Below are 26,871 nucleotides of genomic sequence, written 5' to 3'. Positions count from 1 at the left end.
CTTAACTGAGAAAAACTATTTTAAGTTTAATCACCAGAACTGGTTGCATTAGAACTAGAGGCAAAGGAAATTCTCAGTTTGGGTAGGAACTAGGTAGGCATATATCTAAAAGCAAGTGACACATACAAAGTTCAGCTCTGTTTAAAGATAGAGTATCAGGCAGACAAAAGAGGAAAACAATAAGGTTTCAGAAGGTGATGCCATTATACTTTAAAAAAAAAGTGGCTGAAAAATTGTATACTTACTGTCCAGTCCAGGATGGCTAATTGTCATTAACGAGATGGATTTTGTCAGTGGGGAAGACATGGCTGATGTACAATAATTAAACCCTTGCTGCTTGGATCTCTGGCGTGACTGTGAAGCAGAACACAACAGTATGTTCTTAGTACCAATGCTGTTACTTCCCTTGACAATTTATGGTTCAAATAGGGCTACTCAAAATTACTATAGTCAGAATATGATATAAATGGAAAATGAAAATGTTTGGAAGGAAATAATTCTTAAAAGTAAATTTTTATTTATGCAAAAGGAAAAATAAAAATATAACATTTAGAAACATCCACCTTCTTTTCTCTCTCCTCTAAATTGCATAAGGAATTATTTCTCATTTCTTAGAGAGAGGTACTCTTAGGAAAAGTCTTCCATCTACTTTCCAATGCCCAACACAGTGTCTTGAAGCAGTTAACTGCAGAGCAGGAATCAATGAATAATGAATGCCCAAGGAAAACGCTGTACCTGTTTTAACTCAGATATAATAACCATGACATATTAAAAAAAACTAATATATTTATTTATATGCTTTGATAGGCCAAAAAGTAATATGAAGAAGTATTTGTTAAGCACATAGTATGTATCAGGGACAATGCTAAATTCTGGGGGCACAAAAAGGGGCAAAAACAGTCACTGTCCTCAAGCAACTAACAACCAAATGGCATGGTGGTGGGGAGATAACAAATAGACACCTATGTACAAATAAGATAGATGACAGATACATTGGAGATAATCTCAGAGGGAAGGTACTAAGCTTAAGGAGGAAAGGCTTCTTATATAAAGTAGGATTTTATTGGAGACTTGGAAAAGTCTTACAGTCATGTTCTTAAAATATCATTTATTTTAAATGAAATAGGTTAAAAGCAAAGAACATCTTCATTTCATAGAAACTAAAAGTGAGACATGTGGAAGTTTGAAATGGCTTTGCCATCATCACAAAGTAAACTGAATCTTGAAATAAAATTCGAATCTTTAATTCCATCTGAAAAATAGGCTGTCCCATCATGAAATAAAGCTGACAGATTTCAATGAGTCTTCTACTCTCTGGTGGAATCAATGAACACGAGAACTGGGAAGGGTCTCTAAAGCTGGCCAGTCCAAACACGTATACCTAATATAGTATTCTGCAGTATGACACCACGGACAAACGCTCCTTCAGTCTCTGCTCATATTCTAATAACATAGAACTCGCTGCTTTTTAGGACAGTTCATTCTGTCATTGGGGGTTTCTAATCTAGGTGAGGTCCTGAGTCATCCGTCTCCTTGAAACTTCCTCAGTGCAATAGAAAAAATTGAGACCCACTCCTTTCGTTTCTCCTAAAAACAGAATATAACTCACTCTGTTAATGTTATGAAACCTAGAACAAACTCAAACTATAGTTTAAATGATGCTCTGAAATTTGAGAGATTTTAATGAAAGTGAAACAAAGGTGTTATCAATACTGAATTTTTCTTACAAGTGACTCAACCAAATATAACAAGGAGAGGGTTTAAGTAGCATAAGCATACTCTGATAGTTCAACAAGAAAAAGCTGTCCCCATTTGTGAATATATTGGTAGAGCAATTGGTATGCAAGCCAAGATCAATACTTCAATGTAATCTCAATTTTTTTAAACTAGGAGACCATGTCAGAAAGGGTTATACTTTAAGGATAATAGATATCCAGGACCAATATGGTCCTTATTGAAAAGAGACAGTCACTCATCAAATTCATAGAAACATCAGTCTTGGAGAAGGGATTGTTAAGTAATAGGAAATCAAAATTTTCTAATTTCCTATACCAATTATTTTCTTTCCCTCCATTTTTCTGTCTTATTATCACTAGCTCAAGTACAATAAACTCTTTCAAGTGAATCTACTCAGAAGACAGCTTCACAAATACAGCTTTCAAAAAAAAATAAGAGTGAGTATGTAAAAGAACAGGCAGAATCTTAAAATTATTTTAAGTCTACAGATTGATTTTCAGTAGATCCACTCCAATTTCTCTAAGGCTCTGCACATAATCTGAAGGCTGCATTTATGAAATGTACATGCAGGACCAAAGAATTATATGAACTCTTTGACACTGGGTGTTAAAAAAGTTAAAAAAGAAAAAAAAAAATCAAAAGTGCCATGCACAAAAATTCAGGCATGAAGAGTAAGAACAGATATTATATGGCAGCCTATCTGGCTTCTGATCTTACTACTCAACTGAAATTTTTCTCTGCAAATATGCCAATAATCTATAACGGTGAATCTGACAGTCTCTCCTCAGTCCTCAATCTTCTTGAGCTCTCTGCAGCATCTAACACCATAGAGCCCTGTCTCTCTCTTCTCTGGGGTTCTGTGACTATTCTCTCCAGTTCTTTTACATACCTAATAACTGCCTAAGACTCTCTCCCTCTATACTCTCTTGCCGACCTTATGGATTTCCACAGGTCTAATTATTGTCTCTGTGCAGATAACTCTCCTGAGCTACAGTTTCACATCATCATCTAGTTACTGAACATTTCCAACTCAACGTGCCTAAAACAGAACTCACTATCTTTACCCTTTCAGCTTCCCCTATTTCTGTTGAAGGCACCAATCAATATTCCTCCAGGTTCTCACCCTCATAATCTTGGCATTATCATGGCCTCTTCACTTTCCCCTCACTCTCCATATCCAATCAGCTGCCAAATCACAAACTCAGAATGACTAAAACAGAAATGTTATACCTCACCCTGCCCCTATCCTTCAACCCATACCGCTTCCTAATTTCCTCATTTTGGTTGAGGACACCATTTTCTCATTCATTCTTACTGTAAAGACGGCCTTACCATTTTCCTTGACTCTTCACTCTCCCTTATCTCACCCCCACATATGCATTTACCTGCTAAATCTTGCCATATCAACTACCAGGGGAACTCTTGCATCTGTCCTCTTCTAACTACTCAAAATGTTATTTAGAGGCAGCTAGGTGGTGACATAGTGCACAGAGCATTGGGCCTGAAGTCTGGAAGACTCATTTCCCTGAGTTCAAATTTGACCTCAGATACTTACTAGCTGTGGGACTCTGGGCAAGTCACTTAATCTCATACTCTATATTCAAGTCAAAATGCCCTCCTTCTTACTCCTCTTCTTATTCGTAGATGACACTACAACCTCTCTCTCTGTCCCTTTATACAAATTATCCCCTGTGGCTGGGATCTCTTCCTTCAAGACTAGGAAAAGTCTTTCCCAGTCTCTGCTGGTGCCCTTCCTATTTATATGTATATACTTTTGTATGTGTATGCTGCTTCATCTGATATAAATTCCTTTGGAGAAGCGACTATTTCCTTTTTGTCTCTGTATCTTTGTCACCTGGCACTTAATAGGTACTAAACAAATGCTTGAAATTGAATCTCTTATTTAAATTAGTAATGTTTTATTGTTCGAGTGAGTGGTACAGACAGTATCCCTAATTCTTATACTAAAACCAACACTGTAGCTTTTTAAACTGTGGAGAGTATAGAGACATAACTACAAGCCAAGAAGATCAAAAGCATGGACTTTAAAAAAAAAATCAGTGTCAAAAATTGTCTTTACATGTAATTAGACGAAAAAAAGGACATGAACTTGAAGCTCCCAAGTCAGAAGCAAGTCAACAAACATTTATTATGCACTTACTATATATCAGGTGTATGCAAGAAGCTATGTACAAATAAGATACAAAGAGCACGAATAGGAGGTAATCGCAAAGGGAAGGCACCAGCATTCAGGGGAAAAAGGAAAGGCTTCTTGCCAAGGTGAGATTTCAAGCCTAGACTTGAAGGAAGCCAGGAGATGGAGAGACTTTAGGCCCAGAGGAGAGTCAGGATGGAAGCACAAAGAGACGCCTCCAACAAATAACAATGTTGTAATGCCTGTATTTTTTACCAGCTACTTGGGGGGGGGGGGAAAGTAATGATAGGATAATGAAAAACTAATAACAGTTTCTAAAGCACTTTAAGGCAAAAGAAAGGAGCCTCTGAGGTGTGAAGAATGACTACAGTATCTGGTGGTGAGGGAAGGCCTCCCAGAGCAAGCAGAAGTAACCTTCAAATCATGGCCACTCTCCTAATTAAAGGAGACCTCGACAGGCTACTTGACTACATGCAAACTGCAGCCTAGACTTGCCATAATCAGTCAGTTGGAATGAACTGGGAGAACAGAAAAACTTCTTGTCCTTAGGCAGTCACACTCCTGTCTCTTGTGGTCCCCATTATCAAGTCAGCTTTGAAATAAGAAGGCATAGTCTTACCTTATGGTCCAACATGCTGTGCTCTCTCTGGTCAGAGTTCAGGTCCTCCTCAGTCAGGGACACTAAAGAGTCACCACCACGTTCCTCACCACTGAAGGGACTTCGCCTCAGTTCTTTGGAGCTTGCAGAGTTGGCATCCAAAGCTGAGGATGGCTTACTGCTGTCCCCAGCTCCTGCACACAGGCCTTCTAAACTGAAACTAGATAAGGGTCACAAAAGTTAATACCTGAACCTTCAAAAAGAAGACACCCCAAATTCATGAGCCATTTCAGGTAGCCACTACTAATTCCTCTATCATTCTTTGGTTTGTTGGTATGAAAAGCATGTAAGCTAGACTGCAGACAGTACCCCTCCCAAAGCTCTGGATGGCTGCAGGATACCTCTCACTCAACTCTCCTAATTTATTTTATTCCTTTTATAATCCACCCAAAGTCATAAATAAAACACTTGAGAAGGGATGGCTGAATGAAGGAAACCCAATTCACTATTTTTTTTTGTTTTGCCAACAGAATTTATCTTTTGGCTCATAAAGTAAACACTGTAAAAGAAATTCTGTGTGGTCCCTTTGCTTGGATATACTGCCCTGTTAGTAGGTAAGTAACCAAAATGTGGACATCTGTGTCTTTAGCCCTCGGTAGCCAAATATGGCAATGTGACTTCGTGTTCTAAGTATATTATTTAGAATCTAAAAATAACCTACTAATTTTTTAGACACAGCTCATCACTGAGGAGTTACAAATCCATATCAAAGAAGGGCACACACACCAAAAAACAAATTTAAAAATATCAGAGATATGCTTGAAATCAATATAGGTGATTTACAGTCCAACTGACAAGCACCTGTCTTTCCTTCCCAAACAAAGACAGTATTGCTGAGGAATTTTTAAAAACCACACAGATCTGGTCAGCCAACACTAATGCTTTAACAGGATCCTGGGAACTGTTAGTTGCAGACAGACACATATCACCTTGAAAGCAAAAGCTGCTAATCACCTTTGGTAGAAAGTTATCACATTGGGGCTTTACTTTTACATTTTACCATTGGCAAAAGAGAAGAAAGATATACTTAGGAGTTTTGATGTTCTGAATAGGAGTCAGGAGCCAAATATTTTATTTTGGGGAGTCTAGGATAATTTTTATATCTAGAAAGTGTCTCATAATTAGCTTATTCCAAATTTCTTGAGAATAGGGAGAAAAAATAAACGTTTTCCCCTGGGCATTGACTAAGCTAGAAAAACAAAAAAAATCTACAAAAGAAAAAATACAATGGAAACTTCATTAAGATAAATCACTGGGTCTGATTTTTTAGTTAGTAACAGACCAAAACGTTCTAGGTTAGAATTCATTGGATCTAAGTTTGATTTTTGTCTGGGAGTACTTCAGAAATCACTATACTTACACCATATGTGTGTGTTTATGTATGTAAGTATATGTTTACTAGCTGAAAAGTGTTTTAAAATAAACCATTTATCTTGTAATATATTCTATACTATCTAGAACATGAACCAATGAATTCTCCTAAATACCAATGTAATCACTACCAATGGCAGTCTCAGTAATATTCTGAGAAATTTTAATAGGCTAAGAATAAAAGTGGAGACATTGAAGAAGAATTCTGGCTCTTCACTGGACAGGAATTTTAAAAGCTTAGAAATCTGTCACCAGAAAGTTTACTTCTGAAGTTATTTTGATAAATAGTTGACTACGTATGAAGGAAATAGGTCAATGGACTAGAGGCAAGATTATGTGAAATTAAATGCCCATAAAAGAAATCAATGAATTTGGGAACAAAATAGAACCACATTTCATTTCCTTTTTTGACTCCTCTCACTGTTAATTTTTCAAACTCCTAAGGATCTTGGTGTTAGAACAGAGTAAAAAAAAGCATTCTACCACAGCCATACTGATACATTTTTCTTAGGTAACACCAATTCTAAAGCCACTAAGGACACACAGATTGCATTTGACTAATGTTTAACTCCAGAGCCTCATACCTACAACTAGGTCAGTGATGCCAGGAACAGAGGAACATACCCCCAAATGAATGCAAAGTGTTCATAGGAAAAGCAGGCTTGCTTACACACATTCCAGCCATTGCAGAACTCCAAGCCAAAAGCCAAGACTTTGCCACACTTCACAGTGCCCCCATTTGGCTGCTAGACATGTAACAATACCATACCTTCTACAATTAAAGTCAGCACTCAGGGCAGCAGAGTATTGTACACCAGAGGGACACCAACTCATACTAGGGATATCAAAGGCAGAAAAAGAGGAATGGGGAAAAGACCAAGGGTGTACAGACATTACTAAACTGCAAAAGAAAGGAGGATAGTTAGAGAAAGCCTAACATTTACTTTCAAAAAAGTTTGGGAAAGTTACATTATTTTAAAGATTTAGAAATGGGATAGACTGATAGACTCTGAGACTTAGTTTCTTTACTGATCACCTAAAGAGACAGTGTTGACCACAACTATGTAAACACCTACAAAGAAGTGTATCAACCTGAACTATGGGGAAGACATTTCAGTTCTATGGCTATTATCACTTATGGCTAAGAAGCTGCCCAGTGACCCAAAATTAGATTAGTGCTTGGTATGCTGCATCTCACAAGGCAGCCATCTTGTTTTATAGGGTTTTATAAAACTAAGATAGAATTTTTACTGTTTAGTAATAACTGACCATGCCACCACTCATTCTCATCAGACTAAACTGATATCTAAATTTCATATAATATTTACAAGACTTAAAAAAAATTATAATAGACAATCTTTTCTTAAAAAGAAAAAAAAAGGACCCGTGTGTCTGAAATACGCCTGCTAAGGCTCATGTGTGCTTCTACGTCCTCCATGCAACCTTCCCATAAAAATATTCTCTCTTTCACTAAGGTAAAGGAGAATTTGCTAACTTAACAAGTTCCCATTCTACCCCAAAGAGCAGGGACAGAAACATGGTGGTCAGAATTCAAAGGAAAGAGCAGCAATAACCAATGGCCAGCTCAACAAATAAGTACTCAGTGAATGAGCAAATTAACTCACAGTCTTCCTGTCAAGTTTTGTATTTGTTTTAAAGGGCAAACCTCTACAATTTTTACCTTGACATTTCTAGGAGTAATTCAGGAAGCTGTTATTTTCAAAAAATAAGCTATTGCTGCCAAAGCTCTCCAAGGTCCTCTGAGTGGCACACCTGAAGGTAGATAGGTATGGAGAGCTCCCAAGTAATTGATTTTAAAGAAAGAACAGACATGAATACAACACGTTCAGCCCAGATTTCTCACCTGAATCTTACAAAGGCATGTGAGAAAGCTGTACAGTGCTAGGAGCCACTGACTAAGCTTCTGACTAAAAATGAATGGCAACGAATTTTTCTTGAGGAGCAATACTGAAGACAGGAAAGGGGTAGAGGCAGAAGGCAACATTGAGAGGAGGAAGAGAGGAATCACTTTCCTCATAACTCTGTCAAACAGTTACATCAGATTAAATTTGTAATTAAAAAAAAAAGCTTGAGATAACAAAGGTCACAACTGTATTAAAAAAAGATTAAAAAAACCACTTAGACATAGGCTAAGTTAGATCAAGGTTGGACCACAGATATACATTATATAAACAGGATCTAATATTTCCTCTATATACAAAATAATTCAGTCTCTCATATTATAAAGTGAATTTTCATCATCAAAACATATTATCTCTGGAATTGGCTTATTCTTTTCAGGTATACCTCATTTAATGATAATAATACTCAATTCCCTCAAAGTCTCTAGATATACAAATTCCATGAAGCCTTGGCTAGTTTGAATCTCAAAATGTATATAAATGCATGTGCTAGCATGTCACACACACATTGAACTTAGATAAAACTGAACTTAGATAAAATGATTTCTTTTGTTTTTCTTTTTGCTATATACTAAATTCTTCCTCTCTTTCAGGTCAACATATGAGAGCTGGAGTTGCCACATTTGCAAACAGGCTATGTTTCAGGGACCTGTCTCCAATTCTATAGCCAAGTACTTAATTCATAATTAATGAATGCATATTTATAGAGAACTTTCCTAACTTAAAAGTCAGATAGGACCAAAAGTATTTGAAATAGCACAAAGTGTCTCAAAAAATAAACAAAAAACAAATATCCCATGGGAAAAAAGGTCAAAGAAGAAGGTGTGCACTGACTAGCTCTAAGATGAAACTACAAGAGAAATTACTATAACCCAGGGAGAGCCTGCTAGAAAAACTTTAGGTTTTACATCTGGAAACAAACCTCACATAAAAAACCTGGAATTAAAAGAAATTTTCACCTGAAAAGCATGAGAAAGCATGAGTGTCATTCTCTAAAAATGAGGGCTGAGTTTTAGAACATCCCCTTAAATATGCTGGCAAACAAGCTTATATAGTAAGATCAATATAACCACCCCTTTTAGGGAGCTTAATGTACTACCAAACAGTAGTAGGAGAGTCCATGAATTAAAAAGTATAGAGGAAATGTTACTACATCCCTCTTTTTGATTCTGTAAAGCCAAATAAAGACCACCACCACCAAAACCAAAGCAAACCAAACCAAACCTATTCCTCAAGCTAGGAATATGAGAAGGCTGAAAAAAGCCTTTCAACCCTGACAGCCCTTTGTGATTGTGCTCTTTTTGCTGGGCTCTGGGGTTAGGTAAAGAAGGCAAGGGAAGAGGAAAGAAGAAATAAAAACTCATCAGTGTTAGGACTGGTGATTTTCTGACAGGGAATTAAATGGAAAATTGGCCCAATGAGCTACCAGAAACAAACCCAAGGTTGCCTATTTTCACAGGGTAGGTATTAGGTTTACCACCAATCTTCAAGCTATGTTATCGGATTCTATAAGGAAAGCAAGGACTCTAATAAAATTATTTTTTGTTCTAATAGCTCATAGTAAGAGATATATTTTTCATTTGAAAAAAGACAAAATTAGAATGAAAAAGACTTTCTTTTTACATTTAAAAAGCTATTTCACACTGAATCACCATCATTAGTTATAAAAGAAAGGTTCTCTGTTCTTGTAAGAGACAATATGACTTTTAAACTGATTTCCTTTAAACCTGGTTTAAGTAGAATAAGAAGCTTGTTAGTACAAACTCAAATGCAAAATGGTTAGTTAGTTAAGTTAGCAGGCTCTGTACCTTCTCCTATGAATGGGAGGCCTCCTTACAACATCCCCAAGAACTCGCATTGAACTGAAAATGAATCATGTACAGAAGTCAGAGAATGAAATGAGACAAAATGAATACAAATGCATGAAACACACACGTACAAACCACAAACTGGGAAGGGAAACAACTTCAACACAGAAGTAGTATAAGAAACATCAAAGGAAGAGAACAAGGACTGGGAAAGACATCCAAACCCTAAATACCTAACTTCTTTTTGAGAATTATTTCACTCTCTCCTCAGGATGTGCCTCTGAAAGGTAAATGCACTCCAATACTCCAAGTTATTAAGTAGATAATAATCAATGAGGCATGTTAAATTCAAGGGTGAATAGTAAGAATGAAAAAATGCATTCCATTGAGCTTTCCAATTTTAAAAAAGGCTTAAAAATTCAGACTGTATCATGTGCATATAAATTTGTACCAATCAGGTAACCCAGATCATCATCTGCTGATAGCAAGGATCTAATTCCTCTGTTGGAGGCTGATTTTTTTTTAATGACCAATCATTTAGAAGCATTCTGTCTTCTCACAAATTCAGGCATTCAGTTTCTACCAAATCAAGTTTTGTAGATGTCTTAAAAATCCCCTTTGTTTAGCATTAGTTATAGCTCCCTTATTTTGAGAATATGTTGTTCTTAGAAATCATTTAACAGATTCAGTACATTTTGGAAAAAACCCTCTCAGTAAATGAGTTATGGACCCTCAGTTACTCATAAATCTACTTTTATTTCTATGGCTTTTGCTGATTATTGAAGAGATGTGATTATATACACACATATGTGTATATACACACACACACGTATATGTGTGTGTGCATGTGTGTATATGTATATACACACACACGTGTGTGTGTGTGTGTATACACAAGAAAAATCTGGTCATAAGAGATTCCTACAGGACTATGCATTACCAAAAGCTAGTAAGGGCACTAACATTCAGGAATCTGAGACTCATTTGGTTGTTAAGGAATATAGTATTGGTACAGTGCATCTAAAGAAAGACTAAATGGATTATTTCCTGTAAATATTTAGCTCCCTTCAGAACTGAACAGAGTAAATATAGAAATGACCATTAATCACGTCTAAACATGGAAAACTAATCTAAAACTGTAACACTGAAATTACTTCAGGTTGCTGCAATGTAGGACGGACATAAAAACTCTAGAGAAGAGCAAATAAAATGGTCAAGAGAATTGAAGGGCTGCTACATGTGAAACCTCCTCCCTTCCCTCAATAAGACAAAATTTTCAGTCTTCAAAGGAGGAACTTGGAGGAGGAGGGAGAGGGAATGATCTGAGTAGGGTGGGCATGGCTTTCTTCAGGTTCTAGAGTAATGCAACAATGGAGCTCCCCAAAGCTTAAGAGAGATCAGGGCATCCTAAGGAAGAATTAAAGGAGACATCACTTCACACGATTCACAAAACATATCACTTAAAGAAGTAATACTGGCTAAAATAACAAATACTTCAAGAAGGATTCAGATATGGATATGAATAATCAATTCAGAAAAGTTTTTCTAAGCTCATAAGATAATTCATTCATATTAAACTATCAGGGCAAGCAATGGATGTAGGAGGTAAAGTCCCTAGGCTGCTTAAGTTAATATGGAAGAAAACTTTGTCTTCCCATAGAATGACCTCTCACAAGAAAACAAACACTAACCTTAATAGGTAATTTCTTATGTTAGAATCATAAAGTCATAGAACTTGAGACATAAAAAAAGTTCTTAATCACCATGTAAGTGTATGTATGTATATATATGTGTGTATATATATATATAAAATATGTATGCATATATATGTATGTATGTGTGTATACAATATACAATTCTAGCAAAAACATAAGTTTCAGTAGGTAAGATTTGGGGAATTTTTTTTGTTGTTGCAAAATTTTGGCTCTGTCTCAAATGAACACAAACATTACTTATCACACGAAATATTAAGGCCTGCTAAATGTAAAATATTAAAAATGGCAGTATCACATGGCAGAGTAGAAAAAAAAGATCCTAACCCAAGGGTCCTTATTATTCCATTGACTACAACTGTGTGGTATGGACAATTACTTCACCTGCTGGAGCATCAGTATCTTTATTTGTAAGATGGGAATAATAATGGGTTGGACTAGATGGCCATTAAAGTCCCTTCCAACTCTAAAATTCTGTGTGAAAGCCCTCTTATTCTCCCCTCATATGAATGTGGAAAGGGATCAAATGAAAATGTTCCGTGAGAACAACCTGAAAATAACCAAATACCGTAATAATGTAAACCACTGATGTTATATGAATAGATTGGACAGATAAACCAAAAGGTCTTGGAGATAAGGTTAACAAGAAGAATCTCGAGTTTGAACAATTCAGTGATTCAGGAAATGAAAACTCCCTTACAGCTCCTACAAAGGAGCAGGAGCAGGCAATCCCAAGCTACCAAAGAAGTAAAAGGTCATAGACTTAGAGGTGGAATGCATCTGAAAGACCATCTAGTAAAATCTGCACATTTTACAAAAGAAGAAACTGAGCCTGAAGAGAGATAAGCTGATTTTTATCACACAGGCAAAGCCTCAGGGGCATGATTTATTTTAACTACTATAAACACCGTCAGCTGTGACATCTCATCCCATTAGTAAGTGGGAATATGGAGGACATGGAAATTCAGCATGTATCACAGTCCACCAGAACTATTAGAAAAAAAACCAAAAACATCAAAAATCATTTGGCAGGATGGTATTATGAGTCAAATCTGACTTCTCATAATCTACTCCATACATGAAAACAATAGATAAGACCTAATTTATGGAAGTCTCTCTGGTTACCTGATACCTTAACAATACTCATCAGATAAGACTACATGCACTTACTTCAGGGGTGACTGGTATCAACACTGACAAAATAACCTTTACAAAAACTATATAAGAAACAGATGGTCATAATGTGTGTGTGTGTGTGTGTGTGTGTGTGTGTGTGTGTGTGTGTATATATATATATATACATACATCTACATGTATATCAATACAAAATGTGTGTTGGGGCTACAAGTATGTATGGGTTTGTGTGTGTTTTAAAAATTCCAAGTCTAGATAAAATTTTTTCTTTCCTATAACATATTTTATCACCTATTTATCACCATGTCTCAGAAGAAACACATCAAGAATGTTAAAACACATTATACCAGATGCCCAAGTCCAAAAATGTTCTAAACCAGTAGACAATGTGAAAAGTGAGAGAAATACTGTTATCTCACCTTCGGTGATTCATCTCGGCATCACTAGCAGCATTTTTCCCTGGTCCCCAGCTGTGTCTTCGGAAAGGGGAGAGAGAACGCATAGAGTTTCTCAGGACAGAGCAGTTTGTGGGCACTTCGGTGATGCTGTCCATCTCCTCTTCTTCCATTTCACCTGATTCAGCAGGTTCACTTTCACTTTCCCGTCCCTCCACTCCTACCGTGTGGCTATAGAACCCATCAAGGCTCTGCCGATCCTTGGTCCTATTCAGGTTCCGAATCTGGGGGAGGGAGATGTCACTGCCATGGGAAGAGTGCCGGTCCAGGGAGGCTGTGTCATCTGTGGAAGAGCTGGACCCAGTGATATCACAGACTGATTGCTCCTCTTCAGGCTGTCGTGGGATGGAAAGAATAACGATCAAAAGCACAGCAGAGTCTAGCAAATAACTTGAGACAAAAACACTTAAGACCATACACTGGATGGCTCTCAAAAAATTTTTTTTTAAAAAGCTCAATATATACTCTAGCAGTCTCTCCAAAGGCATTCATGGTCTTCTGGTGACCTAGATAACTCAACCCTACAACACAAATTCTTTGACTGATTCAATAAAACTGTAGAATGCCAAAAAGACCAATAGGATGCTGCAGTTTCCTTATGATAGAGCTTAAACTCTAGCTGGAGAGAGGAGTCAAGCATACACATAAAGCAGAACATGATCAACAATACAGGGGCAATATATATGCATTATATTATGGGAACAGTGAGGAGGGAGAGGTTACTTTTGATGACAAAGGATCAGAAAGGGTTTCATTAAAGAAGGAGCATTTGAGCTGGGTTAAGAAGGATACTGACAGTTTTGATAGAAATTGATCAGGGGATGCATTGCAAAGATAAAAATAGTATGTCAAAGCTCTAAAGGCTAGAAAAAAAAAACAAACCATGTGTTTGGAAAGGAAATCTAGTTTGGTTGAAATAATGAATGCATGAAGGAGAGAAAGGGCCAGCAAGGCTGGAAAGGTGAATGCCAAAGCATGGAGGCCCTTGAATGCTCTGTTAATAAATTTTTAGAATTGATTCTGTAAATAACAGAGTCATCAAATATTTTTGCGAAGGGCTTCATTCAAAAGCCTTATAATGAACCAGAAGCATGAGCACTTCATTACAGTCTTCCAAACAGTTAATAATTTTTGCCTTAATAAGAATCAGATCCAATTTCCTATGCATGTTTTCTTTTAATCTCCATTACCAGGTTATAAGTGACCTTCTACACTGTTAATGAATCCCTGAAATACAGCAGTTTCTCACAGGCAGTAGCAAATGCTAAAATTTAGAGATTACAATTGTTTTTGCTTCTCTTGATTCTACACAAGTGGGAAAACCCCTCCCACCATAAATAAAAATCTAGTTAAATGTCTTTCAGCATCTTAAAGCCAAATGAAATCAAATAAAGCCCTATGAAGCCTACATAGTACGTTCTAATTTTCTTCAAAAGCTATAACTAGAAACTAAGATGGTCCTTGACTAAAGAACATGTACCAGTGCTAATACCCACAAAGAAATTCATTTTGTGGTTATGTTCCCAATGGCTATTATAAAAAAATGCAGAATAGCTTATGAGGTTTATGTTAAAGAAAGAAATGGTCCCTGTCCTAAAGGGAAGTAGTCTCTTCCCTAAGGTGCTTCATTAAGTAAAACCAATACCCAGAACCACTAGGAGAGTTAATGGATCCTTCACTGGCAGGCCACCTAGTGCCAAACAGGAATGACACACTTTGAGGGCGATGATCTGACATGCTGAGCCAGCTCAAAGATATCCAGAACCCATAATTTGATGGGTGGGTGGACAAGAAGATAATGAAGATGAATGCTAATATTATGACCACATAGGCAATTATAAGTATAGACACTGCCTAGAGTATACTAGTCTTTTCTTGCAAGTTAAGTGAACAGGGAGAATGCCGGCTGATGCTTCTGTCCATCTTAAAAGCAGTTTGATATAAATGCCAATCTAACCTCACTTTAGCCAATAGTACTAGATAGCATCTAGGTTCCCTCCCTTCAACAATAAATTTGTGATTTGGATTGTGAACAAATGTAATGCTAGGGAGATTTTCTTTCAAAAACTGTTACTGTAAACTCCCCACCTTCTACAAAGTACAATTGCACTAATTCATATAAAAGTTTCTCCCTCTCAGAAAGTCTGATAACTAAAAAAAAAAGTACATTTCTCAGATTTCTTCAAACTAAACCTCCCCATCAGTTTCATGAAATAGTAACTGATAACTCTCACAGAAAAAAGGGAAGATGGAATGATAATTGAATAGGTGGTAATAAAGAGCTGACAACTAGTAAGGGGCACTTGCAGTCTGATGCGAGGTATGATGTGAAATGTGCGTGCACACAGAGACAGAGAGAGAGAGAGAGAGAGAGAGAGAGAAAGAGAGAGAAAGAGGGAGAGAGTGTGTCTTCTCAGTTTTAATAACAAGGCATCCATAAATATATCTCTTATTAGTTTACTCTGGTTCCTGATACCAAAACCATCAAATTCACCTTCAAATCCAACAGCTGACCTTAGGGGTACTGTCCTTCTACCCCTTACCATCTCCTAGGCAGTATCTAAATTAATGTAACATAATGACAATGCCTTGTATTTATACAATAACTTTCTTCTTCATTCATTTAATCTCTCTGAGCTTCAGTTTCCTTAACCACAGATGGGGTATGCATGCACATGTGTGTAACATACATGTATAATACACACACATATATACCCATTAATCTAAAATTGTATGTACATAATAAATATGACATCGACCTAATGAATGTTATACAAATGAAATATGTGAATGGCATTTTGCTAACCTTCAACTGCTCTGTGAGTGTACAATAGTATTGTTATTGTTAAGAAACTAAAAGTGCTTTAATTCTCTGATACTCCTATAACAATGTCACAGTTATCCAGAAATAAAAATAATAATGAGCTAATTTTTTTACAGTTCACTTCACATTTTCCCTCGCCCCACATATCTAATCAGTTGCCAAATCTTGCTTTTTCTACCTTTTTTTTCATCTGACCCCTTCTTTCCACTCAGACAGTAACCATCTTAGTTCAGGCCTTCATCATGTTCTCAACTGGATTATTGCAGCATCCTCTTAATGGATCTCCTTGCCTCAGGAGATCTTATACACTGCTACTAAAATAATTTTCCTTAAGTACACAAATCTGACCATAGGTCTCCCCTACTCAACCAATTTTCAGTGGCTTCCTGTTGGCTCTAGGAGAAACCTAGCCCCAACCTATTTTTCAAGCTTCACTGAACATTACTCCCCCTTGCACACTCGGAGATCCAGACAAAATGGCCTTTCTCTTCTTTGCTAGCAATACTCCATCTCCCATTTTAGTGCATTATATCAACTGGTCCTCAAAGCCAAGAATGCATTGCTTCCTTACCACTGACTCACAGAGTCCCTCTTTTCCTTTAAGAATGACTAAATAAAGGCCTGTGGAAACTCTATCAATAGCTTCTACTATGGTCTCTTTTTCATTTTTATCCAACTATAAAAATTAGGTATGTTACTTGCAAACCATTACCAATGAAATTAAAACGTTAGACTGGGATATCACCGATCCTTAAAAAAAGTAAAAATGCCACAAAGCACAATTAGTGAAATTTCAGTAAGATTTTTGAAGTCTAAAATTGCCTGTTCATTTACTGCCTTTCCTTAATGATCATATTACCCATCAAAAGACGGCAGAACTAACAAAAGGAGGTGTTACTCGAATTTGATCAACAAAGAGGAATTAGTTGGTGGGGTAAAAAGAATGGGAACTTTGGCATGAAATGACCATTAAATGTTGGAAATTGTAATGGAAAAAAAAGGTAGTCATATCCTTTGGAGAGATTTTTAGAAAACTGACTTTCAAAAAGATCAGAAGAATCCTACTGGATTCATGAACTGAAATTTGGCAGATGTCATCAGACATGAAGGGATTGGTTAAGTCTGTAGCAGGAAATCTAAAAGAAACAAAGTGAAACAAGTTCCAAGAGGAGGAAAAGTAGTATTGTTTAAAAAGATCAGTCCGGATAATGAACTTGCAGATGACATAAGAAGATGGAAAAAAGGACAAGTAAGAGAGTGAATACAAATGCAGGTCTCATCCTAAGAGAACAGTGTTAAAAGTACTAAAGCTAGGAACAAGATGATCCTGTGAGAAAAAGAAAGAGGGAAGAAGGAGAGATTCAAGAAAGAAAAGAACTACTGGTAAGGGTAGAAGAAATAATAAAAACATTTGGTAGAGAGTGTCCAACTACTCAACTCTTGTTTTCTCTGTCAAGAACTACAACCTTTGGACTGCAGAAGATGTATAAAAATGGTTCATTCAGAGTAAATACCAAAGATAATCAGAGAGATGGTAAGAAAGAACCTCATTTAACCTTAGGAATTCAAGTAATCAATCTCAGATATCTAGAAAGAACTGGTGGCTGTAATTGCTGAATTACTCTCAGTGAGCTTCGAAAGACTAGAATTAAGAGTTGCCAGGAGTAGAGAAGACAAATACCTTGACTTTCAAGAAAGGGAAGACTGTGGCACGTAAACGGTAGGAATAGGAGCCTGGAAATAATGATAAATTCTAGAATTTTTCCGTAAATCTAAGAAAATATTATATCATGGAAATGTCATTGTTATAGAAACAGATTTAGAATCGGAAGGGACCTTGCAAAGTCCTCTAGAGTTCAAATCTTCATCTATTGGATGAATATGTTAAGAGACTTGCCCAAGATCACCTAAGTTGTAAGGGATGAATCTGGAAACTGACTTGAAAGTCAATGTTCTTTACATTATAAACATATAAACACGCACTGACCCTAACATACCTAAGTTTTAGACTTTGACAAAGTCCTCCAAGACAGCTAGACGTTAATCGATGACATAGGTGGATTCAGAAACAGAAAATGACTGGATTCAAGGGTAGTCATTAATAGTCATATCAACTTCAAAGAAATGTTTAATAGTATGTATGACTTTGTTTTAATCAATGCTTTGGAAAAATTCATTAATAACATATTTGACTCATTAATAACATTTAATGAACTTGCAGATGACATAATGCTAGGAGAAACGATTAGTCATACTGGACACAGAAGGAGCATACACAAAAATTCTGACAAGTTAGAATGTTGGGCAAAACCTAGAAAGATTAAACTTAGTAGCAATAAATGTAGAGCTTTATACTTGGGTTCAAAAAGTCAGCTTCATGAGAAGAGGGAGTCAAGCCTATATAAGCAGTTCACTTGAAAAAATATCTAGGGATTTTAGTGGGCTGTGACATCGATGTCATTTCAGGCTATGTTAAGAGAAGCACCGGATCATGAAACAAGGATGTAACAGTCCTGTCATATATATGGCAATAATAACAAACATTTATATAGCACTTGCTATATGTCAGGCACTGCGCTAAGCACTTCATAATTATGATCTCATTTGATCCTTGAAATCACCCTGAGAAATACAATTACTATCCTCATTTTCAAGATGAAAAAATTGAAGCAAACAAAGTAAGTGACTTGACCAGGATCACAAAGCTAGTCATGTCTGAATGCAGATTTGAACTTGGATCTTCCTGACTCCAGGTCTGGCATTCTATCCATTGTGCCCCACTTAACTGCCCCTAAAGCAGCACATTCAGACTACTGGGATAACTTCTAGGCACAACATTTTAGTAAGGACATTGATAAATTGGCAAGTATCTGAAGGAGGTCAATCCAGAACAGTAAAGGGCCTTAGGGATTAGAATTATTTTGTTTGGCCCTAAAGGACAGGAGTAGAAGTAATAAAGAGTGGAAGATGCAAAGAGGCAGGAAGAAGCTGAAAGTCAGGAAAAATGTTTAATTAGAGCTATCAAAAAATGGAATGAATTGCTTCAGAATATAGTACCCTTGTCCACTCTATGGGTCTTTAAGCAAAAGACATGTTTCTACTTCTCATCCAGCCTTTGTTTTTGGTGTGACCACAGAGCAGATTACAGCAAGTCTTTTAGAGTTTAGAGCAGACAGTGTTTAAAGAAACTTCCGTTACCACAAAGAAGAGTACTGGATTTGTGGAGAGAGTATCTGGGTCCTACTAGCTCTGCTATAATCTGTGTGATATGGGGGCATAATATTTAACTCTCAAAACCTCAGTTTCCTCATTTCTAAAATGAAGGATTTTGGACTAGATGATCTCTGAATACCCTTTTCCAGCTATAATACATGATGCAATAATTTTGTGAAAAGTTAAATAAATACCTTGCTGACCTAAGTAAAAAGAAAAATATTTCAATCCTAAAGGATTGTGCTTACCACTGAGGCTGATTGGGAATGAAAGGTTAAAGTGAAAAAATCTGGCATACATTAGAGATTATTGTAAAACAAAAAATGAAACAAATAACACTCCCACCCCAAGGTCAGACTCACACAAATGTCTGTAGGAAGTGACCTAATGTGCTTTTTATGGTTCACAGAAGAGGATGTTGCAATGCCTAGTCTAGAGACTGTTCTTCAGGCAAGAAGGAAGGTGACTGGATCATGGGAATAAGTCCTGCCAGAGTCTTAGTGCTCATTGTTTAGACAAATTTAAAATGATTTAATCACTGAAGAGGGCCTCTGAATAAGTAGCCGTGATTTCTATGCCAGTGTAATGCCTTTACAAATCATTCAGGTTAAAACAAGAGTTGTGAAGACTGAAGACAAACCAGAAACCAGAAGCACAGAACATTTCCATTACTACATAAACTTTCAAAATTTGAATGCTAGAAAAAAGAATGTTTCTTTTATGACTCTCATCCTATCCAATTTAGGGGTAACCTGGAAAAAAACCCAAAGGGATGGCTCATTTTGTACCCCTTTGTATCATTTGAAATATAATGCCAAAATGGGGGGAGAAGTTTCACAAAATTTTAAATTTTTTCCTATGTCATTTGATTCAAGCTATGTAGAAAGTTCACATATTTTCACATTTTCAAAACTGCATCAGTTTATTTATCCCAATAAGCTTGCCAATACCAGCAAAGGCCATATAAGTTTGGCAGCTGACAAAGGTTAAGGAAAATCACATATTATCTTCATCCAGGCCAAACGTACAGCTCAACAACCAGACTTCATGTTGATCTGCAGAGACTTAGGACTATGCAGAAATAAAAAAGGCAATTTTAAAGAAAAGAATGCTATAGTGGAAAGAGTGCTGGGCTTCAAGTCAGAGGGCTAGAGTACAAGTTTCAACTACATTCCTTGTTCACTATATGACCATAAACAAGTCACTGAACATTACTCTTTGAGCTTCAGTTTCTGACTATAAAGTAACACTTGTGGTACTTATTTCACCAGGTTGCTATAAAGAAAGTAATATTAAATGAGTTATGATATTTGGTACCATGAATTGGAGGAAGGATGAGGGCCGTTGAAAATTCATCAAAAACCAATAAAATCAGTCAAAATCAATATCATTTCAGTGATGTATGTATCACTCACAAAAGCATTCCCCTAAGGAAGGAAAGTTCTTTTGGGAATTGTTAGAAATCTTTCAAAGTCCCAGTATTTAGAAATACAAAGCCATACTAGAAAAACACCAGCACTCTGGGATTTTGTTCATTTTCCTCTCCTCAAAAATCAAGGGAGGAAAAATTTTCTGACATAAAGATTTTTGTTTCATAAGAGGAAAGTTAATCCCAAGTCATTCCAGAAAATATTAATAGTATTCCTGAAGTTTCCACTGTAAACCTTCTCCAGAACTCTTTGGAAATATTGGGTTGAATCAAAGGAACAAAATAAGGAGTGGGATATAGGAAACAGGCTATAAATTTGGGAGTTGAACAAAACCAGGAGCGGAATAGATTGACAGGCAAAGTCAGTTCCCCAAAGGTCCAAATAAATTCTAGAACAGAGCTTATGGAACTTGTTAAAGCCTTCCTTACTCCACAGTCATCCTGACACATTTCCAGAATAAGGATTAACTTAATAGACCTTATCAAGCAGTTATAGTAGGCATCATAAAAGAGGGAGGCACCATTTCATATATATTATACACAGAGGAGCCAATTTTTTTCTTTTTACACACACACACACACACACACACACACACACACTTTGTCTCTCTTTCTCTCTCTCGGTACAAAACCAAAAACTACTGCCTTTTTCCTTCCATGGCTAGGGTTGCTATGTTCAATGTGGGAAAGCAAACTTAAGGTTCTCTCCTAATGAAACAAATAGAACTCTTCAGCTAGATTCAGGCAAACGCAAGCAAACCACCCCTTTCATTAGATGAAGCCTCAAATTACATGTAAACACTGGTTTCATGATTCCTGTTAATACTGCACATAGGCTTTGCAGGGGTAGGGTAGCACTATCTTCTGCCTCTGCAATGGCAGAGGGGCCAAGTTTCCCAGTGGTAATTCTGAAGGTTCCCATTAAGCAAGCTGGGTAAGGAGGGATGATATCACCAACGCCAGGAGGGAGCTCTGGGTCCAACCACATTCATCAGAAATGACACTATGACCAACTCAGAGTACATGACTTCATTTAGTCTAGGCTGTGGTCTCTTCTTACCCAGTGGAAAAAGTTCATTGTCATCTGACATGATTTAAGCAAAAGCAGCTTCCATCTGCTTAAGGTTCAATGTATGTTTCAAAACCTGAGAGTAGCCATGATTTTGTGCACAACAGAAGGGAATAATACCATTTGAGCTTTAGTTTTTTTCCTTTTAGGGGAGTTCTTCTATTCAAGTTTGGAGAAGGGGGCAAACTGAGTCACAGTTATCAAAATGTGAACAATCTTCACGAAGGGAAGAGAGCCCAAACATACCTTTGTAAAGATAATGCTGTCGTCCATTTCATCACCGGGTGAAGGGAAGAGGTCAGAATCGCTGCCAGATTGTCTTTGAAGTACACCCTGGGACGAGGCACACTCTCCACCCAGTCCAACTTCCAAAAAGTTCTCGCATTCTGCAAAATAAACATTATGTACAACTTATTCAACACATTTTTTTTTTTTGAGTGGTAAAAAATCAGGCTTTCCTTTGCACTCCAGCAGTCTGCCTGCACATGGTAGACATCCAGAAAGGAAATAGAGGCAGAGCTGAAGCTTTCTGTTTTATAATCATTTCTAGGCATCTGGACAGGAACTACAGCTGTTTCTGTTAATTCTCCCTATTTACACCATTAGAGTCACTCCAGGACAGTTAAAAGGCTACAGAAAACTTTTTGTCTATATTGCAAAAGAGACAAATGTGACTTCTAAGACCTGTTCAATTTTTGAAAAACTGCCTACATATCATGGCCTCCCTCCTCTAGAACAGAGTAATCTCCTTGCAACCAAGGATAAAAAAGGAATTATTACAGGTTTAGCAATGAGTCATGAACTAATTCATGTTAGTAATTCACACTTACATAGTGTTTTAAGATTTACAAAGACAATTATAAACTAGTCCCTTGTTAGGATGTTCTAGATAAGTGAAATAAGAATCTTAAAAGTACATTTTAAATGTAAAATGTGACTACTAGTCTTTGTTAGCTAACAAAAACAGAGTGAATATTTCACTTTTTCCTATGGTCCACAGAAATAACACTTATGCCAAAGGAATAATAAGCAAATATGGCAAAATCTACTTGCCCCCTGAAAATGGTTGTCAAGCATTACAATTGGTCAAAGGATTTTGATAAATGGTCTATTGGCTTTTGACTTTGGGTAATTATTAGACTGACAGAACAAGGAATGTTATAGGCATGTAACTGGATTTAGCAACCTATCTTACAGTTTCTCTATGGACAAGATAGAGAAATGTGGGTTGAACAATAGTAAGGTCAGATGTTTTCAGAGTTGGCTGCATAATTTTACAAAAAGAGAGTTAATGAATTGTTGCCAACTTGGTGTACAGAGCTGTCGTCTCTGTACTATTAAACATATGTGGTAGTTTGTTTTAAAATCATTAGTATAGGAAAAAATATACAAACCATTTCTATCCAATTTGGGTGACAAAACAGAGAGGAAGCTAATATGATGGCTGGTTTAAAAATATTTAGAATAATACTGATAGGTTTGAATGTTGCTTTATACCAACAATGCTCAATTAACATGCATACGGAATCTGAATAAAGACAGACAATAGATCTGTGATGTTCTACACACTAGTCAGACCACATTTGAAATACCATATTGAAATCCAGTGATCAGTTTTTTACTAAATAGGGGAAATGGCAAACTATAGATTATCTAGAAGAGTGATGGGGTTAGCAAGAGGTATGGAAATGTCACATATTATCTTGTAGAAGATGGAATAATCTCATCTTGTGGTGCTCCAGATGACAGAACCATCATCTAAAACACAGTGATGTTCAACAATAGAACGAGCTGCTTCACATAGACGACTGTATTGGTCTCTCTACATCATATCTAACCTTTTCTCGCAGCCATACATCACTTGCAGAGCTGCCAATTCTTTGCTCAAGAAGATTCGGTGGCTCCCAGTTGCCTTGGGATAACAACATTACCTCCTCTGTTTGGCAGCCTGGCTCTAGCCTACTTCCTCATCCTTATTACATATTATTCTCTATGAAATCTATGCTCCTGACAACTATTCCCTGCATAAAACATTTGTTGTATAAAACAGTTCATCACCTTCCTATGTATTTTTATGCAGGCTACCCTTCATGCTTTACCATTCCACACTTCTTGGAGAGTTTTCTCATTTTGTATTTGTATACCCAGCACTGGGCCATAAGTGCCTGGCACATATGGGTAGTTTATGAATGCTTACTGACCCACAATTCTGCCCAGCAGGTAACTTATCATCACCTGTCAAGAGTGTTACTGAAGGGATGCTGACATGGAGTTGGAATCAGGACCAGATACTAAAATCAGTTCCTTTTGTATTTCAATTCACAAACTTTTACCAAGCCCTGGTGTGCGCAACGTACTGAGATGGGGGTGGGGTGGGGGGGAGGTGTATAAATTGAAGTAAAACATGGCTTCCCTCATAAAGATAATCTTGCTCTTCTTATCACTTGACTTTATCTCGTGTGTGTGATATACTCCTTCCAGCAGAATGTAACCATCACGAATGAAAGCAGACTTCTGTTTTTGTCTTTGCATTCCAAGGCCCTAGCACAATGCTCTGCACAAAGTAGGGGCTTAACAAATGTCTCTTGAATTAAAATGACATCGTCTCTGCTTTCCTGGACCTTCAGTCTAGGAGAGGGGTGTGATACATACAAAACTACATAGCTAAAGAGAAAGGCCTTAGGGGAGGGGACAGAAAATTAATTCAGTATCAACCCTGGGCTTTAGCATACAGCCTTGGGCCTAGAATCTGTGGCCCTGCCTAGCCCTTCCTTTCCCTGCCTCCCCAAACCACCTGCTTGCAATAATCCTGTTGATATCTGTCTGGAAAATATTGAGAGCTTGGGAAGAGCTAAAGGAAGTATGAACAGAGGCAAACTGGAGGAGAAGGATGAAATCTGAATGAGAATATTTCAAATCTGAGCTAAAATTTCAGTAAAAAAATTGAACCCCAAGTTCCCATCCAACAGCAAGCTATTACTACAAGTGATGCCCCAAAAGGAACAGCTTTTCCTTCTGTTGGCAGAAGGCTGATTGGAAACATTCATATTCAACAGATCATTCATGCCTCACAGAATCCAGACTGTGTACTGGATCAAGGGGTATTAGTGGGTGTGGTCTTTCCACTCTTTTTCCCACTTGGAAAATCTGAACCTCTGGTCTGCAGTGGAGGGAAAATGAGGAGTAGGGAGGGAGTAGAAAGGCCAAGAAAAAGAAAAAGCTGTAACAGCAACTCTGGCTCGCTGCTCACAATCCCGCTGGCCGCCTAACAAACCACATCCAAATTCCAGACTGAAACAGAAACCAGCTTAGTGACGTTCCAATGGAAAAATCACTAGGAAGCTCCAGATTCAAGGCTGGTGGAAGTTCCTCCCCCCCCCCCCAAAATAAATCCAAGCAGGCATTAAAATGAATCAAGAAGCCAAGCATGGGTCAAAAGGGGCACACTGAGTGGGATAGCACAATAGTAACAAACCAAACCAAGAGAGTGGGAAAGAGGCAAAAGGAAAATCCACCCACGTCCTAAAATCACATGATAAAAGTTTCCTAAAAGAAACGTTAACTAGTCTTCCCTTCTTTTAAATGAGTAATCTTTCATGTAAATTTTCCAGTTATCGTGGTCCAATACACACCTAGTATCGCTAGTAACACATGGCAGTGGAGAAAGCTGTATTTAAAAAGGCCTGTGGTGCTATCCTCAAGTAGGGAGACAGTTGTCCCACTTTATGGGCAGGTTAGGCTACTCCTGGAATATTGTGTTCAGCGCTGGGTGCCTCATTTGAGGAATGACACTGACAAAGATAGACAGTGTCCAAAGGAGGACAATCAGGATAGGAAAGTTCCTTTATTTCATTCCATAATGATTTACCGGAGAATGAAGAGTATTTAGTCTGAAGGAAAGTTTGCTTCTTGATCAGTCATGAAAGCTACCTGCAAGTGAGCTAAGAGTTACCAAGAGACAGAGGCAGAGAGAGGTTAGATTTATTCTGCAAGTCCACAAAGCACAGAACTAATGACAATGGATGGAAATTGTCAAAAAACAAACTTAGGTTTGATACGGGGAAAAATTCCCTAACAATCAGAGAGATTCAAAAGTGGAATGGAGATTCTTAAGCAAAGGCTGCAAGACCACTTGTCAAAAAAAATACAGAAGTGGTTCTTTCTCAGGAATGGGCTGGTTTGATAAGAAATACCTTTCAACTCTGAAATACAGGACGATTTTATGATCATACGGATAGATAGAGCTTGAGAGTGGCAACAGAAAAGGCAATTCTCGTTGCATAACCACAATGAAACTATAACAATGTCTGACATTTGTTGTGCATTTAGTTTTTGGATACCAGTGATAAAGTGTGTCTTTTTCAGATTTTTGTAGAGCAGATGTGATCAGTTGCCCACAAAACTCCCAAGTGAGGCCTGAACTTGACTAAGATTTGACTGGGAAATGTTTAGCCAAATAAATAAAAATACAGTACAGCATACATAAATGTTAATTTGTGGTTTTCTAAGTCAATATGCAGTCAGCAGGAATTATTTTTATTTGAGTTTGACACCACTTCTGTGGAATCATTTTAACCCAAATGATATTCACTGAAAACAAATTAAGGGAAGGTATAAACAATAGATGATAGATGGCTAAAAGTCGCAATAACCCATTCTCTACCTGGGTGTTTGTCCTTAAAGAACAAAGCAAACTTAAATCTGCAAAATTCAAGCAAAAATACCTTGGATTTGTAATGGAGGGTGCCTAAGGCCAGACAATGAAATCCAGAACAAAAAAAAAAATCACATTTAAAATTTAGCTAAGCTGGAAGACAAATCTGGGAAATAATCAAGATTTGGTCCTATGAAGCATGATCAGTTTCCTTAAATACACGAATTAAACATATGTTGAGATAATTCACGAAACTTAATTCTAGTGTTATGTCTTATTTATCTATGCATATTCCCTCAAGAACTAGTATTATGTCTTTTACATAGTAAATGATTAACCAATATTTGCTGAAGGAATGAATATAAGAGAGGAACATGCTTTATCCTTCGCAGTGGGGCAGATTTTGCTGTTCTGAAACTAGAGGAAACAACTTCAAGGTTGGGGAGCCAGAAGGGAAGGGAAGGAGCATTTATATGGCACCTATTATATATCAAAGACTATGCTAAGGGCTTTACAATATTATCTCAGTTGTTACTATATTGACTGTACAGCTGAGTAAATGGAAGCAAACAGAGATTAAGTGACTTGATTAGGGTTGCATAGCTAGTGCGTATCTGAGGCTATGTTTGAACTCAGGTCTTCCGGACTCCAGGCCCAGAATCTATCCAGTGTATTATCTATCTGTCCCTATGCTGTTTTTTTAAGCACCTTTGGGACAGTAACATTACCA

At 37.2% G+C, this 26,871-nt stretch overlaps 1 protein-coding gene across 5 annotated transcripts in view; it reads right to left on the bottom strand.

Moving 5' to 3' along the window:
* The window catches only part of AKAP13 (A-kinase anchoring protein 13), a 150,650-nt gene that overhangs the window by 67,322 nt on the left and 56,457 nt on the right, over positions 1–26,871 (bottom strand). For 2 of the 5 annotated variants that reach the window (XM_072617586.1, XM_072617554.1), the window contains 6 exons: positions 21,734–21,873; positions 12,917–13,287; positions 9,652–9,705; positions 6,691–6,756; positions 4,512–4,710; positions 246–354 (listed from right to left, as the gene is read on the bottom strand). In XM_072617586.1, the coding sequence (XP_072473687.1) occupies positions 246–354; positions 4,512–4,710; positions 6,691–6,756; positions 9,652–9,705; positions 12,917–13,287; positions 21,734–21,873 (939 nt within the window). Of the gene's footprint in view, positions 1–245; positions 355–4,511; positions 4,711–6,690; positions 7,074–9,651; positions 9,706–12,916; positions 13,288–21,733; positions 21,874–26,871 lie in introns of those variants that run through there. The other 3 variants (XM_072617565.1, XM_072617575.1, XM_072617595.1) reach the window with 3 other exon arrangements.

This window comes from Notamacropus eugenii, chromosome 1 (assembly GCF_028372415.1).
Source record: "Notamacropus eugenii isolate mMacEug1 chromosome 1, mMacEug1.pri_v2, whole genome shotgun sequence".
Classification (NCBI taxonomy): Eukaryota; Metazoa; Chordata; class Mammalia; order Diprotodontia; family Macropodidae; genus Notamacropus; species Notamacropus eugenii.
The sequence above is the reverse complement of the archived record's forward strand: the minus strand, read 5'-3'. Positions and strand labels throughout refer to the sequence as shown.